Here is a 16,440-nt window from a genome sequence, read left to right as displayed (position 1 = left end):
AAACTCGAACTGCATTTTCCCTTAGATTTCCCGGAGTTTTCCAGAATCATTACATTATCTCCAGAGTTCTCAATACCCAGTACATTACTATTCTAAATATATTTTACATTGGCCTATGGTGCATTTGTTTTATCAGTAATCAGTAAAGTTAGGAAAATTGCATCATGCCTGGTTCTTGATATTGCCACCAATGTACAACAATCAGCTGCGGGTAGGTATTGTTGCTGCAGGCTTCATGCAAGTACTGATCATACTCTAGTGAATTTTTGCAACGGGCCACCTGGATTTTGATTGGCAAACATGTTTTAGGGTGGTGATGAAAATGGTACTCATTTCAGCCTTATACATACGCAACAGCACCTGCTGCACCGACCACTTTTGGCACTCCACACATCGTCATGGGCCCCAACTGACATTACTCACTGCCTGATAGCATATGCACGTTATCACCTTTTCCTGACAGTGTTGCCACTACTTTATTTACAATCCACGTATGAATAAGAACATGTAATTAATGTTATGGTTTTGCAAAGTAAATGTCTAAATAGGTACTTCATTTTCGAAGACAAAACCCACCACAATAACCCGGTTATATACGATAGGTCACATTAAAAGTTTTTAGACACGCGCAAGTAAAACACTGGAGACCAAAAGTATGAATGCTATAATTTTTCAAAGTATTCTCCATGACAGTTGATACACTTGTTCATCCGCTCAAACCAAGTGTGAAAGCACTGGGACCACACATCTGCAGGCACCTCTTGAATGCACTGAACGAAGGCGGTGACTGCCTCCTCGGGAGTAGGAAATGAAGAACCTCGTAATGTATCCTTGATTTTAGGGAACAGGAAGAAATCACAAGGGGCGAGGTCGGGACTGTACGGAGGATCAGTCATTTCTTCGATGTTGGAGGCTTTGAAGAATTCAATTGTTCGTACTGCTGTATGGCTGCGCGCATTGTCTTGATGCACAATAATGCAACTTCGTGGGCGTTTTTCACAAACTTTCCGTACAATCTCAGGTAAACAAACCGTAGTGTACCATTCAGCATTAACGGTCCGACGTCCCTGTAGCGGCACTGTTGCAATATGGCCCGTCCGACTGAAGAAAGTGACAACCATTTGTTTGGTAACACTTCGTTCCTTCCTGACTTTTGTTGGTGGGTCTTCATCCGGGAAGATCCACTGCGTCGACTGTCGTTTGCTCTCGGGTTCATAACAGTACACCCAAGTTTCGTCACCTGTTACGATGTCATACACTGCATTTGATTGTCCTTGGTTAAATTTGTCCAGCATTTTTATGCACCATGTGACCCGTGCCTGCTTTTGCTCCTGAGTAAGATGGTGTGGGATCCATCTGGCACAGAGCTTCCTGACACCAAGGCGGTCATGCAGGATCGTTTGAACCTGACTCATACCAATACCCAGTGTTGCACTAATAACTGCATATGTCACCCGGTTATCCTCCTCTATCATGCGACGCATGGAGTGGAGTAACAGTTGCACTGTGGCTCTTACGGATCGAACATTATCAATGGTGAACATGTCAAGTAATTTGGAAGTGCATGCTGTCTTGCTTGCTTTGGGCAAGAAGGTGTAACCCTACCGAGACATACAGATATTGAGGACGACTATTGGTGAGCCCAACTTAAAGAGTTCAGTATGGGGCTTATGGCGACAGTGTTGCCGCATTGTGCGCAGTAGAAGGCTCCGGCGTACATCGAGCGTCTGTTGTAGTACATGCCGCAACAAAAGTTAGTGATCAACGGAACTGGAACTATTCAATACAAGAATGCAAATCCATCCTCAATGATTTGGTGGGAAGCTGTTCTTTCATGCTGTTGTGGTACAGAATAATGACGGTCCATGAAGGTAGAATGCAAATAACTGTTCCTGAATATACTTGTCATAGGTCTTCCTGTCCATTTTATCGTGCACACAGGCGGTGTTCTTTCTTTCTTGTAAGTCCACATTATGCACAGAAAGGCTAATTGGGACTGGACCTACAGTTTAAACTGGGACCCAAACCACTATATGCCTCCACCGGGTATCTAACCCGGGACCCCTTGATTACGAGGCCAGGACATTACCACTGTGCCATCAGGAAGGCCTCTTTCACATTTTTAGGCACAGTCTCATTTGAAACAAAACCGTGTTCATTACCGGCATGACCAAAGCAAATCTCTCCCCCTGAAATCTAGGTGCTTGCAAACCACCTGAAAGGCCACAAAGAAAGTCTTGTTGTGTCTTTATTGTTTTGTCCCTCCATTCTTTTTGCACACCATCAGCTCCATGACTCGACAGTCACAGGCGGGTCTAATTTTTTTTTTCTAGGACGTGCCCAGAATATGCTGTAAGCATTACGTAATATTGGAAATATAATGTGCAGATTTGAAAATTATTTGACACATCAAAAAGTGCCCTTATATCAGTGATGTGTCTAGTGTTTTGGAAGAGGGGAGGGTGGGTACGTATACTTTTTAGTAGCCGGTCCTCATTTGCCATCTTCTGCCGTTGACCCTCTTCTTTTAGGGATACTTAGCCAAGGGGGAGTTAAGACGTGTTGCACCTTGGACACGTCACATCATTCATATCAATACAATTACAAGGGTTCCTTCTAGGTCTAATTTGTGGTCAGATGAACTCATCGGGACTGAACCTTCAACGTATAATCCATCCTAGAATGAACCCAGGGCCCTTCAATTATAAGAGGATAGCATTTTCTGTCGTCGCATTATAATCAAGGGATCCAGGGTTCAGTTCCTGCTAGAGGCACATAGTGGTTCGTCTCTCATAAAACTGTAAGTGCAGTCCCAATTAACCTATCTGTGCATAAAAGTGGACTTAAAAATTCAATCAATCGATTATCAGTAGAGGTGTCAAATAAAAGAAGTTCTATTGTACAGGGTATCTATAAAAGAACTCCTGGGATTTTAAACAATCCTAGTGCGCAAACGGTATTAGATAACTCAGTTTAGTTAATTACTTTGAAATCAGTAGCTCATCAAGTTTCATTCATGCTGTCTGGAGTTTATTCCAACAAAGGTTCGCAACACTGTGCAGCCTTGACCTTGAAGTGGCCGAGCTGAGCCGAATCCAGTCAGTGCAGTTCAGTGCAATGGCAATGCCACAACAGAAGGTGCAGTGTGTGATATGACTTGTAGAAACTGGATCTGTTATTACTGTACAGCAGAACTTTTGACGCGAGTATGGTGGTGTTGCACCTTCGGACAAAACCATTCGTCAATGGCTTAAGGTGTTTAAGGAAACTGGAAATGTTCTGAAACAAAAGTCGCCAGGTAGGCCACGTCTTTCTGAAGAGGATGTGGAAAGAATTCGCACTTCATTCACACAAAGCCCCAAAAAATCCTTGACACGACGCAGTCTTCAGTTGGGGATACCAAGATTGACTGTTCATAAAGTGGTGCGCAACAGGCTTTGTCTAACAGCTTACAAGGTACAACTTTTGCATGAAATTAAGCCTACAGACAAGACTAAGAGATCCCAGTTTGCTGTTTCTGTGCTGAACAAGATTGAAGAAAACAATGATTTTCTAAACAATGTTAGTTTTACCGATGAGGCCACTTTTCGTGTCAGTGGTACTATTAACCAACACAATTGTCGCATTTGGGGCTCACCGCATCAGGAGTTCATTGAGCATCAACGTGACTTGCCCAAGTAGAATGTTTGGTGCAGTCTTATGCATCACCGTGTTATTAGACCCCTCACTTACTCCCTTAGACTTTTTCCTATGGGAACATGTGAAGAACATGGTTTATGCAGAGAAAATTCAAGATGTCAACCATTTAAGGCAAAGAATTATCGCTTCTGTGGCAACCATCATCCCAGGCATGCTGGTCAGGACGTGGCGCAAGAAGTTGATTATCGTTTGGATGTGTGGCATGCTACAAATGGGGCACACATTGAAATTTACTAAATTGTAAACAAAACTTAATAACATTACCTTCAAAAACATTTATTTACTTTTTCCTGAGTTTGAGTTTTTAATAAAATATTTAGCTATAAAACCATGGTGTTCTTTTATAGACATCCTGTATTTGTATGAACAATGATTACAGAAAGAGACAGACATTCTTTTAAAACTATCTGGGGAAAACGGCTATCATTTTATTTTATTTTAATATGATGCTATCAATACTTTTCATAATACTTAGTCATCCTTTTGCAAGGTTCAATTGAACCCAGGGGGTGAATGTATACAATGTGCCTGGGACTTTTCGCCGCACATTGCCTCCTACAAAAGTCGTATATGAAGTTGTTGCATTTTGCACACCTGTTTTTTTTTAAGCTATTTTCTCCTCGTTTGGTTTGGCAAGAGGACCTTAAATTGCTTCGCTGCTAATTTTGTAAAACGTCTTGAACAAAATTCAAGTCGCTTCAGTGGTTTCGCTTGCAGTCCAAATAACACTTTTATCTGGATTTCTCTGCTTTAAGTATTCAATAATATTTATTACAATTTGACTCTCTTTACTTGTAAGACTCTGGACACTTTTATGCTTAATAATACCATCCCTTGCCATTTTTCTGTTGTAGAATAATTATAATAATAAATTCCTTCAAGAACTACCCAAAATGAGAAAGCGCACACACAAACAATAAACTACTTTACCTCGACGGAAGCCTAGACATTCCCCGACCCCTTCCCTCTTCCCAACATGTGTTAGCAGCAAGTGGCAACCATCAGACGGCTGTTATTTTTAACTCCCCAAATTACAGTAAACACAAGAAAGGACAACGTCTTTTTTGGATGGTCCGAATTGCAAAAAAGGAGATGTAGACCATCAAAACCTTACATTTCCTCTGGTTTTTGCATATTTATTATTTTCTCTTTGAATGTTAACGACTTTTGTTTCTGACAGAAACACTCTTGTTTAGGGGTGGAGATCTCAAAAGTAAACGCCCATAACAGCCCATACTGAACTCTTAAGTTGGGCTCCCCAATACCAGCAAGAAGGCTGTCAACTGCAAGGACGAGGGACAATGTTGAATATGCTAATGTGCTGATTCACAGTCCAGACATTGCACCCTACAATTTTCATGTCCTTTCATGTGTTTGGACTTATGGAAGAGGAACTTTCGAAACTGCAACTCAAGAATGGTTATCAAAGGTTCAACAGGAATTCTTCAAACATGGTATAGAGAAACTCGTACAGACTTTGTGATTATGTAGAAATGCAGCTTCGCTAGTGTACTTTCATGTAAATGCAAGAACTGTCCTCCATAATCCATACACTATTTCTTTCATGTTTTGACCGACCCTAGTATAAAATTAAGCATGTTGTAAATAATTCCAGTTCCCCCAGCAGCTAAGCAGGACACCATTTTTTCAACACACCAAAGATAAAGCCACAGATCTGCTTCCCTTTCTGCCATCATCCCAGCTCTGAGTAAATGTATCTTCTAACTTTGCTAAATGTATCTTCTAAGTTTGCTGTCATACCATCAAAACTAGTTACATCATTCTCTTCCAAAACGGTTGCAGCACTTGTCAGGAATGTTAATGCTCACATGTTCTGTGGATTTTTTTTTTTCATTTCAACATTTGTAGGACCAAAGCAAATGCACACTCAAGAATTTTCTCCAATTCCATTCCCAGCCATATGAGAACCTACACACCCAATGAAATACACCATTGTATGCACGTAAGGAGAGAAACAAAGAACACTTTTCAGGATCATTCCACACAATATAAACTGCTCTGTATGTAGCTTGATCTGCTGCGAATATTATGAACAGCTGTGCACATTCATGACTTGTTTGGCTTCCAAGATGGATGTTAAAACAGTCTCATGATTGGTTGGGGGCAGACCAATCAATGGTGAAAACTGCACATTACTTGTCACGCGTTCAACACTTCATGTGCTGATTCTAAAGTTGTCTTGGCATTAAAACCATTATACTCTAGAGAGCAGTTTCATTTTGAGTAACAATGGGCTTCCCTGGAGGATTGTGGCAACACTGCTGCTATAATCAAAGGGTCCAGTTCGATAACAAGTGAAGGCACATAGTCCTTTTATCCCACTGTAAACTGTAGGTCCAGTCCTGATTAGTCTAACAGTGCATAAAGTGAACTTAAAACAAAACCTCAAACAAGCAAACCCTGAGTAACAAATTTGAAGCTGGAAGTTCTTGTTTTGTGCATTCATAAATCATAACTGATATAATTTCACACACACTCCTACAGATAATACTTTTTCATTTGACAATAACATCCTCCAGATGGCATTTATGTAAAAAGTTACTATATTCTAATTCCTCGACCAAAAAAAATACATAAAATGATATGCCATGTGTGAAAATTGCTTCACAAGAAACTTGTCAATTTTATGAGGGCCATTGCATTTCCTGTAACACTGCTGAACAGTTGCAGAGGATTTTTCCCTTCCCACAACCACAACACATTCATTATCTTTTCTTGCAGATATTGTTTTGCCAGAATGCATGATGAGAGTGAGTGTTGCAAACTACATGGAAGAAAATGTTTGACATGTCGTTGTTGATACAATAACAAGGTTCACTGAATTTACATTACTTTTCCTATTGATGACATTTATCTGGTAAATCATTTACGGACACACTGTGTATTCACATGGATGTGTCTGCATTCACACACACTCTCAATCTCTGAACATGCACAGTGTGGAAAATGAAACAAAATATTTCAAATGTCCCATAAACTTCTTGTGAAACACAAAATTTTGTTGTTGACCATGTGCGTATATAATTTTTATAGTGAGTTTGAAAAATATTTTTAAAAAATGGTTTACTAACACTTACTCTGCTTCATATTGATTTGGGGTTATAATATCAGCCAGAGGAATTATTGTCTCTTGATATATCGGGAGGAGTTCAGCAGGAACATACATTTGTCCATTATCTCCCATAACAGGATCACAAACTGGAAAGAAAAAATTAAAAGTGCACAAAAATTATATGATAAACGCAAAAGAAACAAAGTACTACTTCTGTCTCATTACAGCCAAAGTAGGATTTTCAATAATTTACAAAAAGTCAACCATGCGTAAGAAAAAAGTATTATGATTTTTAGCTTAAACTTCTCTTATGCTGGTGAGAAAAATTATGAACCTTTCTGTACCATAAGAAGCTAAGGAGGAGAATATATTTTGGCTACCTGGGCTGAAGTTCTGGATATTTAACATATATCCAGGAATATCCAGTAGACATCCTCTGGATATCCATATGTCTGTCCAGGGGACATCCATAGGAAATTGAGGAAGGATGTTTCATTCATATTCTGTGGATAATTTTTAGATGTTTTGGACATCAGAGCTACTTTGTTCACATGAAAGGGACATTACGTGGACATTGATCATAAATAAGAAAATGATATATTATGTGCTAGAATTAGGTCTAATCTGGACATTATCCTGATATTCTTGCATCCATATTTAGGATACAAAAAGAATAATCCTGGACTAGATTTATACACATTTATACAGATCAAAGATTAACACAATGTTAATAACATGTACTTTCCCACTTCTCTCTAGCACACAAACAAACATACAAAAAAAATCTTGAAGCTTTCCTGGCGGCGAATGATGAAGTTCTCTCAGGATATCAGCCAGGTGATCTCTGGATAGGCTTCCAAGAGCTAACGTCACCCTCATCTTCAGGGATTGAAGTGCATGGTTCTATGTATTGCTGTGGGAGGGGTACGGTGCAGGTGGCAGGCCAATCAGGTGCCATTCTGTCCCAGTAATTGGATGACTTATTGATGAACTTGGTGGTTGTGAAGTCGATTCTATGGCCCTCTTGGATGGAATGTTCTGCTAACCTGGATTTTTCTGGGTGAAAATTCTTGATGTAGCTGGCATGTTCTTTGCATCGTTGCTTGATTGTCCTCCCAGTTTACCGCAGGTACAGACGATACGGTTAAACCTGGGTGTCTTCTGTCCTAGGTCGTCTTTAGGGTTTCGAAGTCGGGTTAAGTCGGGTTCTGGCTTTCTGTGGTGGTTTGTGGATCGTCTTAATGTTGTGCTTTGCAAGAATGCGGCTGATGACTGTGACTTCTTCACCAGAGTGCCTCTTCAAGATTCCTTGAAACTGTTAGAGAAAGACTTCGCACCAGATATCATCAGCCTCTTCAAACACACCCTGACTTCAACCTACTTCAGCTACAAGAGCTGGTACTACGAACAGACCGACGGAGTGGCGACGGGATCCCCGCTCTTGCCTGAAATAGCAAATTTCTTCATGGAGAACTCCGAACATGAGGCACTCAGATCAGCTCCACAGAAACCTACTGAATTTTACAGATACGTAGATGACACCTTTGTCATCTGGCTGCATGGCAAAGCAGTGCTACAGACGTTCCTGGACCATCTCAACAACCAGCACCCAAACATCAAATTCACTATGGAGACAGAGACCAATGGCAGCCTTCCGTTCCTGGACATCCTAATCACATGCAAACCGGATGGGACCTTAGGACACAGCGTATACATAAAGCCCACTCAGACTGACTTATACCTCAACGCCAAGAGTTTTTACCATCCAGCCCAGCGGTCAAACATACTCTCTACATTGTTTCACCGGGCCATCTCCATCAGCGACACAGAACACCTTCAAGATGAAATAAGACACCTGTGCACAGCTTTCAGACAGAATGGATACAAGACACTGGAGCGAGTAAAGCACAAAAACAACCAACAAACAAACCCGGAACCTCCAGACAACCAAGAAGAGAAGAAGATAGCCATCATCCATACACTGGAAACCTCTCCGCAGTCATCAGCTGCATTCTTGCAAAGCACAACATTGTTGACGATCCACAAACCACCACAGAAAGTCAGAACCCGACTTCGAAACCCTAAAGACGACCTACGACAGAAGACATCTGGGTCTTACCGTATCGTCTGTAGCTGTGGTAAAGCCCACAACGGGCAAACAGGGAGGACAATTGAACAACGATGTAAACAACATGCCAGCTACATCAAGAATTTTCACCCAGGAAAATCCGGGTTAGCAGAACATTCCATCCAAGAGGGCCATATAATAGACTCCACAACCACCAAGATCATCAATAAGTCATCCAATTACTGGGACAGAATCATCAAAGAATAGAATAGCGGCCATCCATGGGGAAAAGGAAAACCTGAACACAGACACGGGACTAGAACTGGAACCAGCCTGGTTAGAAATAATCGACTGGGAGTGTGGACGTCGTAGAGATGGCACCTGATTGGCCCGTCACCTGCACCACACCCCTCCCACAGTAATACCTGAAACCGTACCCTAACTTTTCTCAGCACTTCAATCCCTGAAGATGAGAGTGACGTTAGCTCTTGAAAGCTCGGAAGCCTATCCAGAGATCACCTGGCTGATATCTCGAGAGAACTTCTTCATACAAAAAAAATGTTTTATATTCACATGCATTTAAATGATAAGTAGAGTATGCACAAACTTTGCACATTGGTGTGTCACGGGGGCAGACAAAGACTTGTAGCAAAGGAACTTTCACCTTGCTTTGCAGGCATGCATCACTTGCTAGGTCAGACAACGATGTTCGAGAATAATGATTTAAGACTGCACCACAGTCCTATTACATAGCTGAAAGACTATGAATTATTTTTTACAAAGATAGCAAAACATTAATGTAAATTTTTAAACAACTAACATTATAAACATATTTATTGAGTAAAACTCACCATATAATAAGTTGGGGTTCACTTTCTTCAACTGTTTAACAACTTCTGCAATCTTTGTAAGGAATGAAGGTGATCCAACATACCCAGTCAGGAGATGAGAGTAAAAATCCAGTTTATTTTGGGACAGGCCTTCTGCCAAATCAGCTGAAAGCAATCCAATGGAAAATTCAAGCCTCACTACATATGCAACACAGCAGGTCATAGGAAATGGGGAGAAAGCAATGAAGGAAAAGGTTTTTTTTTCAGGATATCAACCACGTGATTTCCGAATAGACTTCCAAGCTTTCGAGAGCTAACGCCACTTTAATCTTCACAGATTGAAGTGAGCCCGGAAGCCTATCCAGAAATCACCTGGTTAATATTCCAAGAAAACCGCTCCATCATTTATACTGGAACTACCAGTATTTCTCAGAATGTCAAACTGAAGGTATTTTGTTCACAACAAATAAAAAAATTATGAATTTTCTGGTGCACTACAACAAAAATTTTGATCTTTCCGGAAACAGTAAATTACCCTGGCATTTCCAGAAAAAGTAAATTCCCTGACTTTTCCTGGACTTCCAGACTGGTAAACACCCTGACAGAAAACTACAATGCTAGGGGTCCTAAGGTTCGAATCCTACCCTGAGCATGGGTTTTCCTTGTGAGTGCCGCTTGATCAAATCATTGTATCACCACTCATCCTTATCTTCGCAATTAGCTAAAAGTGGCACAAAAGCGAAGTAAATTAAACCAAATCAATAAATCAATCAATCATAGTGCAGACTCAGACCTATGATTTGGAACATCAGATTATAGTCAGAATTTAGGTAGTGATGGAAAGGGGGGGGGGTGCACACTAATGGCATGTTGAAGACACTGAAATACTATTATATAGCTTACTTTTTGTTGAATTTCATAATATTCTCTCTTTCATGGGCATGAGGAGATGTTCCATTGCTGATTTGGAGCAATCTTCAAAATAAGTTGAAAAATGCTCTACTTGTCTCAATGATAAACCTACTCAATGTTGCTATGTGGACCAAGATGAGAATACCGTTTTATGTAGGCAACTTTGCATCCCAAAGTTCTCACTTCCGTAACCACTTTTTTTATTCTGTAGTAGAAGAAAATGAGATCAAAATGTAAAAGGGGGCAGGTTACACTGTCGTTTTCTCAAATTAAAAACAGGGCTGCACCCGAATGGTGCCACTTTACTCAATGTGTAAAAGTGCTCTGATAGAAACGATACAAAGTGAAAATTCATGAGGAACGTTTCACTTTCATAAGGTTTCTTTAATATTACTAAAGAAACCCAACCTGGTCATTTGTATTTGCACCTGTTGTTATATACGTGTTAAATGCAGTGACATAGTGAAAACATGCATGGTTTGTCTGAATTATTCTATGATCACACACACCACAGTTTTTGGGAGAAAAGTGTACATTATACATGAGTAAATACAGTAAACTGCAAAAATTTGGTTCAATCATATATACAGATGACCAATGATTGTGTTAAGTTACAAAATAATATAATGTACATTGGTTTTAACTGTAGTACAACAAAAAAAATAATCACAAAACAACACCTACACATGTTAATGCAAAGATAAAATTTTCTTCCACAGCTTTCAACGATTTCTAATTCAATACTTGTTACTTGTATTAAAACTTACCCAATTCATAATCATTGAGCACTTGTCCTTTCCACGATCCATATCCAGTATGATTTGAGAACTGTACGGAGTTTATGGCATCAACTTCAAATCCTAATACCTGGAAGGAAAGGAATTATTTGTTGTGAAAAATTATCTACTTAAAAAATTCAATAAAACTTTTATTTATTGTTTCTCTCCAAGGAATAGTATTGTCACAAAATACCATATATGTCACCCAAGAGGATAAGAGATTTCAGGTTTGTAAAGGGGTGGACTTTTACATAATATATTGCATTTTTATAACACAATGTAAGTACGGTAGTGCCGCAAACTTATTTTTCAGCGTTGCCATCATTTTATTTACCCTTTTATCTGTGAATTTACTACGTAAAGCACAGCTGACCTCTTTTTTTCATTATTTGCACTGGATAAAGAGGAGGACCAATATCTGCTACTTTTATCCATTGCAACTCCCACTTGAAATGGACATTGTAGAGCACATTTGTCATACATGTACAACAACCCCTCCCCCTATAGAACTAGACACAAAAAACAGTATCAACTTTTGGAGTATAAAAAGAAAATTTGAACTATTTTTATTTATAATCAGCATTTGTTTTGCTATGCTCAACATAGCCTGTAAGCTAAGTTTCACCATAATCCTATGCTTCGAACAGGTTGCAGAGAGCTCTGTAGGGAATTAAAACCACCTGTTACTTGCAGCTTTTATTACTCAGAAATTACACTTTTCGGGATCCATGTTAATAAAAACTTTTATTTCTTCTCTGCTCATGAGGCATCCATTACTGAAGTATTGCTGCATACTTTTGTTACACCCTGTATATACAGCAACGTTTCTTAAAATGGAGACTAATCAGTCTTAAAATTAATTGATTGATTGATTTAGTTTATTTTACTTCCTGTTTTGTGCCTCTTGGCTAATTTGCGAAGATGATGAAATTGATGAATAGACATTCACAAACAACCAAACCCGAGCGGGATTCGAACCTGGGACCTTTGGCATTGCAGCATGATATGCTAACCACTCGGCCACAGGGTCCGGCAGTCTTAAAATAAAGTATAGTCGTTAAAAGTTCAAACAATTCAACACCTACCCTCATAAAACAAAAACATGCAGGTCCAAATTCCAAACTAATCATGGTAGACACTTTATTTTTTCTGTACAGGGTTCAGTTTAAAATTATCTCTTAAACGTACTCCAGAGACTTGATAACTTACTGTTTTCTGGAGTGTGTTTATTCCATTCCATGCATATATTTGCCACTTGTTTACTCTCATCTTGGATACAGACTGCAGTTGCTGCTACGTCACATAAAGTGAGGTGTGAAGGGGTATTACTATTACATCCCTAAATGCTATATTGTTATATTGGTTGGGTCAGTTTTCGATCTCTTAGCATTAATAAAATCTCCTTGAATGCTTTTATTGTGTGGTGCAACACTTCAGGTACAAGACTATTTAAAAGAATTCCCTGAATGCTTCCCCACCTGATCTAAATCTGATCTCAAGGACATATGAGCCTAACATGAAAATCGGTAAGACTGCAGAATATGGGCTGCTTAGGAGGAACGCGGTTCATAATTTTTGGTAATGTTTTGTAGTTAGTAATCGGGAAAAATATTGAAGTTGCGGATTTTTTTTTCTTTGAATTAACGAGAAATACGTATCCAGGTTGGGCACTCTTGGAAGGAAAAAGTGACATGGTGGCGCACATTCCTGCACAAATTTAGTGAAAGCAAAAAATGCCTACATTGTTAGGTAGCTAGGTTTAGTTCTCTTAGCTTGAATAATAATTTGTCCTTGTATTTATGCTAATGAAACCTAACATAACAGGCCTAACCTAACCTTGTAAGCATTCCTCATCTGAAATAATGATAGAAACTGTGTGTGTGTGGGTGAAATCCGAAGCGACAAATCAACTCGAATTCAGCGAAACGAAGGGTCTCACTTATCGCACAACTCTTGAGCAACCTTGTGTTCTGACGTCACGGGAAAAAGTATTTTTATTTTAGGCTAGCTTAGTTCTTAGCCCAAAGAATAATTTTTCATTGCATTTATGCTAATGGAATCTAAAATAACAGGCCTAACCTAACCTCGTAGGCATTCCTCATCTGACGTAGGAACGCAAGGTAGCGAAACCCTTGTGTGGAGAGGAAGACCCCGAAACAAATGACAGCAAATATGCATAAACAATATGGACCCGAATGAATGGAGAAATACATTGCTTTTAGCAGCAGGAAACACATTTTGGTAACACTTTACTATACTGGAGATGGATTTCTTAAAATTTACAGGAGAAAGTACTTACATAAATAATTTTCTGAGGCTTTGTTGATGTCCGGGAATGTAGTTTTGATCCATTTTAATGCGAATGCATGTGATTTTCTACAAAAATCTATTTCCGACGCACTATTGCTGCTGCCGCCATTAGCTTTCTGCACGAGAGCACAATACGAGTTATTGCTGCTGCTACAAGCCGATGTTGTCCGTATATGCTAAAATGAACGAAAGGAGTGCTAATGGAACCTAACCTAACAGGCCTAACCTAACCTAGTAGGCATACCTCGTCCCCGTGATGGTTTGTGGGGCTATCGTGAATTTTTGGGCTAACGTAAATGGTTTTTGGGGCTACCCGTGGATGATTTGTGGGAAATAACGAATGAACAACAGTAAGTACTCGTTAATGTAAGAAATGGACATTATTTTCGTTAGAAATTCATTATTTCACCTAAAGAAATGTTTCGCAATGCAGAATAGTACGTTAGCAATGTAAAAAATTGCGAAATATATCATTGAAAGGTGTCTCCGGTATAGTAAAGTAGTACCAACATTTATTACGTGCAATAATATGATAGTAATCGGAAAAGTAATACAGGAAAATGGAAGTAGAAGGTACGTACTTTTGGGGATATAAATTTTGGGTAACACTTTACTATACCGGAGACGGATTTCTTCAAATTTACAGGAGAAAGTACTTATGCAAATCATTTTCTGTGGCGTTGTTGATGTTCAGGAATGTAGTTTTGATCCATTTTGATGCGAATGCATGTGGTTTTCTACGAAAATCTAGTTCCCATGCGCTATTGATGCTGCCGCCATTTGCTTACTGCACGAGAGCACAATACATTCTCGTATTGTCCGTATGTGCTAAATTGAACAAAAGGAGTGCTAATGAAACCTAACAGGCCTAACCTAACCTAGTAGGCATACCTCATCCCCGTGATGGTTCATGGGGCTATCGTGAATTTTTGGGCTAACGTCAATGGATTTTAGGGCTACCCGTGGATGGTTTGTGGGAAATAAGGAATTCATAAACTGCTATTTGCATAATTTTCCGGCTCTCTTGAATTGCTTTTTTTACTCTCCTGGCAACCCTGAGCTACCATCTATATCCTTTGCTTCAGCTGCGTTCAGGTCGCTTACTTCTCATTTCAATTCGGTGCTAACTTCACGGACGTGAAATAAGGAACAACAGTAAGTACTCGTTAATGTAAGAAATAGACATAATTTTCGTTAGAAATTCATTATTCCACCTAAAGAAATGTTCCGCAATGCAGAATAGTACGTTAGCAATGTAAAAAATTGCAAAATAAATCATTGATAGGTGTCTCCGGTATAGTAAAGTAGTACCAAATTTTGTTCATCTATTTAGAGGGAAAAAGTAGCCCATGTTCTGCAGTGAAAGTAAAGTAAAAGTAAAGTGCTCCCCTGTGCATAGCACCACGCCATGAAGGCGTATAGGGGGTGTGGGGGTAACGCCCCACAGTTCTGCAGTGAGACCTGAAAATCTGCTAGTACACTGCATCTGCAACAACTGTAAACCAACAATGGGAAGTGTGTATGCTCGCATAAGCCGCTTTTAAAATCATAATTTCTTTCACAAATAATACTTAGTGAAGCTTTGAACTATGCTAATTAGTTTCTCCAACCTTCAAACTTACTTCCGCAATCGTTTTGAGTTTGCTAAAACACTTCCTAATACTCTATGAAACTTGCAAAAATCATTAAACATTCAGAACCGTAACCAACATTTGTATTTACTACAAAATCATAATATCTGCCAATCTAGAGGGGAAAAAAAGTATTTCGTAATTAAACCTACTTGTAAAGGAAATGTAGCACATTTACACCCAACATAACCAGAAACAACATAACTCTCAATACAAAGAACTCGTTTCATTTTTGAATTTCAAGTGTTCAACTTGTGTAAGGAATAAAAATTACAATCTTATGTAGTTGATTCTGTGTTTCTAAAGTATTAGTGCTTCGTTCAAGGGCTGGATGTAAAACTAGTAAAGACTTATGTAAATACTATGCTAAGACAGAAGAGAATTATAAATTATCTTGCAAACACTTGCTACATAATAACAGATAAAGTTATTACATAACTTCCTGTTGTGTTCCACAAACATGTTTGTTTTTGAAAGAAAAGGAAAGATTATAATATAATAAATTAAATAATTAACAAAATTGTTGCCACCTATTTTGTCTAAATTTACAACAAAACCTTAGCAAGCACCTACCTGTAAGGGAAAAGTTGCACTTTTATTCCCTACGTAACCTGAAACGACATGACTTTGAATAGATAATACTCTACAATCACTGCCCGCCATTGCTGGTAATTTTGTTCTATTTTCCTAGTCTTACCTAACTAAAAACATTATAATTAAGCACAACTTTTATCAAGTGATCAGTGTTTGGCTGTACAGTTGTAGCACAGAGAAATTATATTTGTGTCTCTTAGGGTTTAGCTCTTGGCATCGACGAAATTTAGACAGACGACACGAGTCACAACGGCCACAGTATTTCATTTGTTAACATATGAGTATCACAGTGTTGCCAGTTGCATATATCTCTTACTCTCCAGTCATTGACAAGATATTAATGAGCAATTACACATTCGAATTTGATTTCTTCCTACTTCCAGAGCTGTTATTATTATTATAATTTTCAGATTTCGAGTTGTATTTACGAACACACTAAGACGTGGAACATTTTTCACGATTACGCATTGAAAAAAGTGCGTACCGAGAAAGGATGAAAATTCAAACTATCTCGGATTGCTTAAAGCATGAGACGAAAATGGTG

General features: G+C 39.0%; 1 protein-coding gene across 2 annotated transcripts in view; it reads right to left on the bottom strand.

The window, feature by feature from the left end:
- Pdxk (pyridoxal kinase) overlaps window positions 1-16,125 on the bottom strand; it is a 30,968-nt gene extending 14,843 nt beyond the window's left edge. The window contains exons 1-4 of one of the 2 annotated variants that reach the window (XM_083140562.1): window positions 15,876-16,125; window positions 11,350-11,449; window positions 9,692-9,835; window positions 6,798-6,918 (exon numbers count right to left, since the gene is read on the bottom strand). In XM_083140562.1, the coding sequence (XP_082996688.1) occupies window positions 6,798-6,918; window positions 9,692-9,835; window positions 11,350-11,449; window positions 15,876-15,965 (455 nt within the window). In that variant the 5' untranslated portion in view covers window positions 15,966-16,125. Of the gene's footprint in view, window positions 1-6,797; window positions 6,919-9,691; window positions 9,836-11,349; window positions 11,450-15,454; window positions 15,575-15,875 lie in introns of those variants that run through there. The other variant, XM_083140563.1, reaches the window with a different exon arrangement.
- Window positions 16,126-16,440: the final 315 nt, after the last annotated feature.

The sequence above is a fragment of the Lepisma saccharinum genome, chromosome 18 (assembly GCF_977018435.1).
Source record: "Lepisma saccharinum chromosome 18, izLepSacc3.1, whole genome shotgun sequence".
NCBI classification, from domain to species: Eukaryota; Metazoa; Arthropoda; class Insecta; order Zygentoma; family Lepismatidae; genus Lepisma; species Lepisma saccharinum.
The sequence above is the reverse complement of the archived record's forward strand: the minus strand, read 5'-3'. Positions and strand labels throughout refer to the sequence as shown.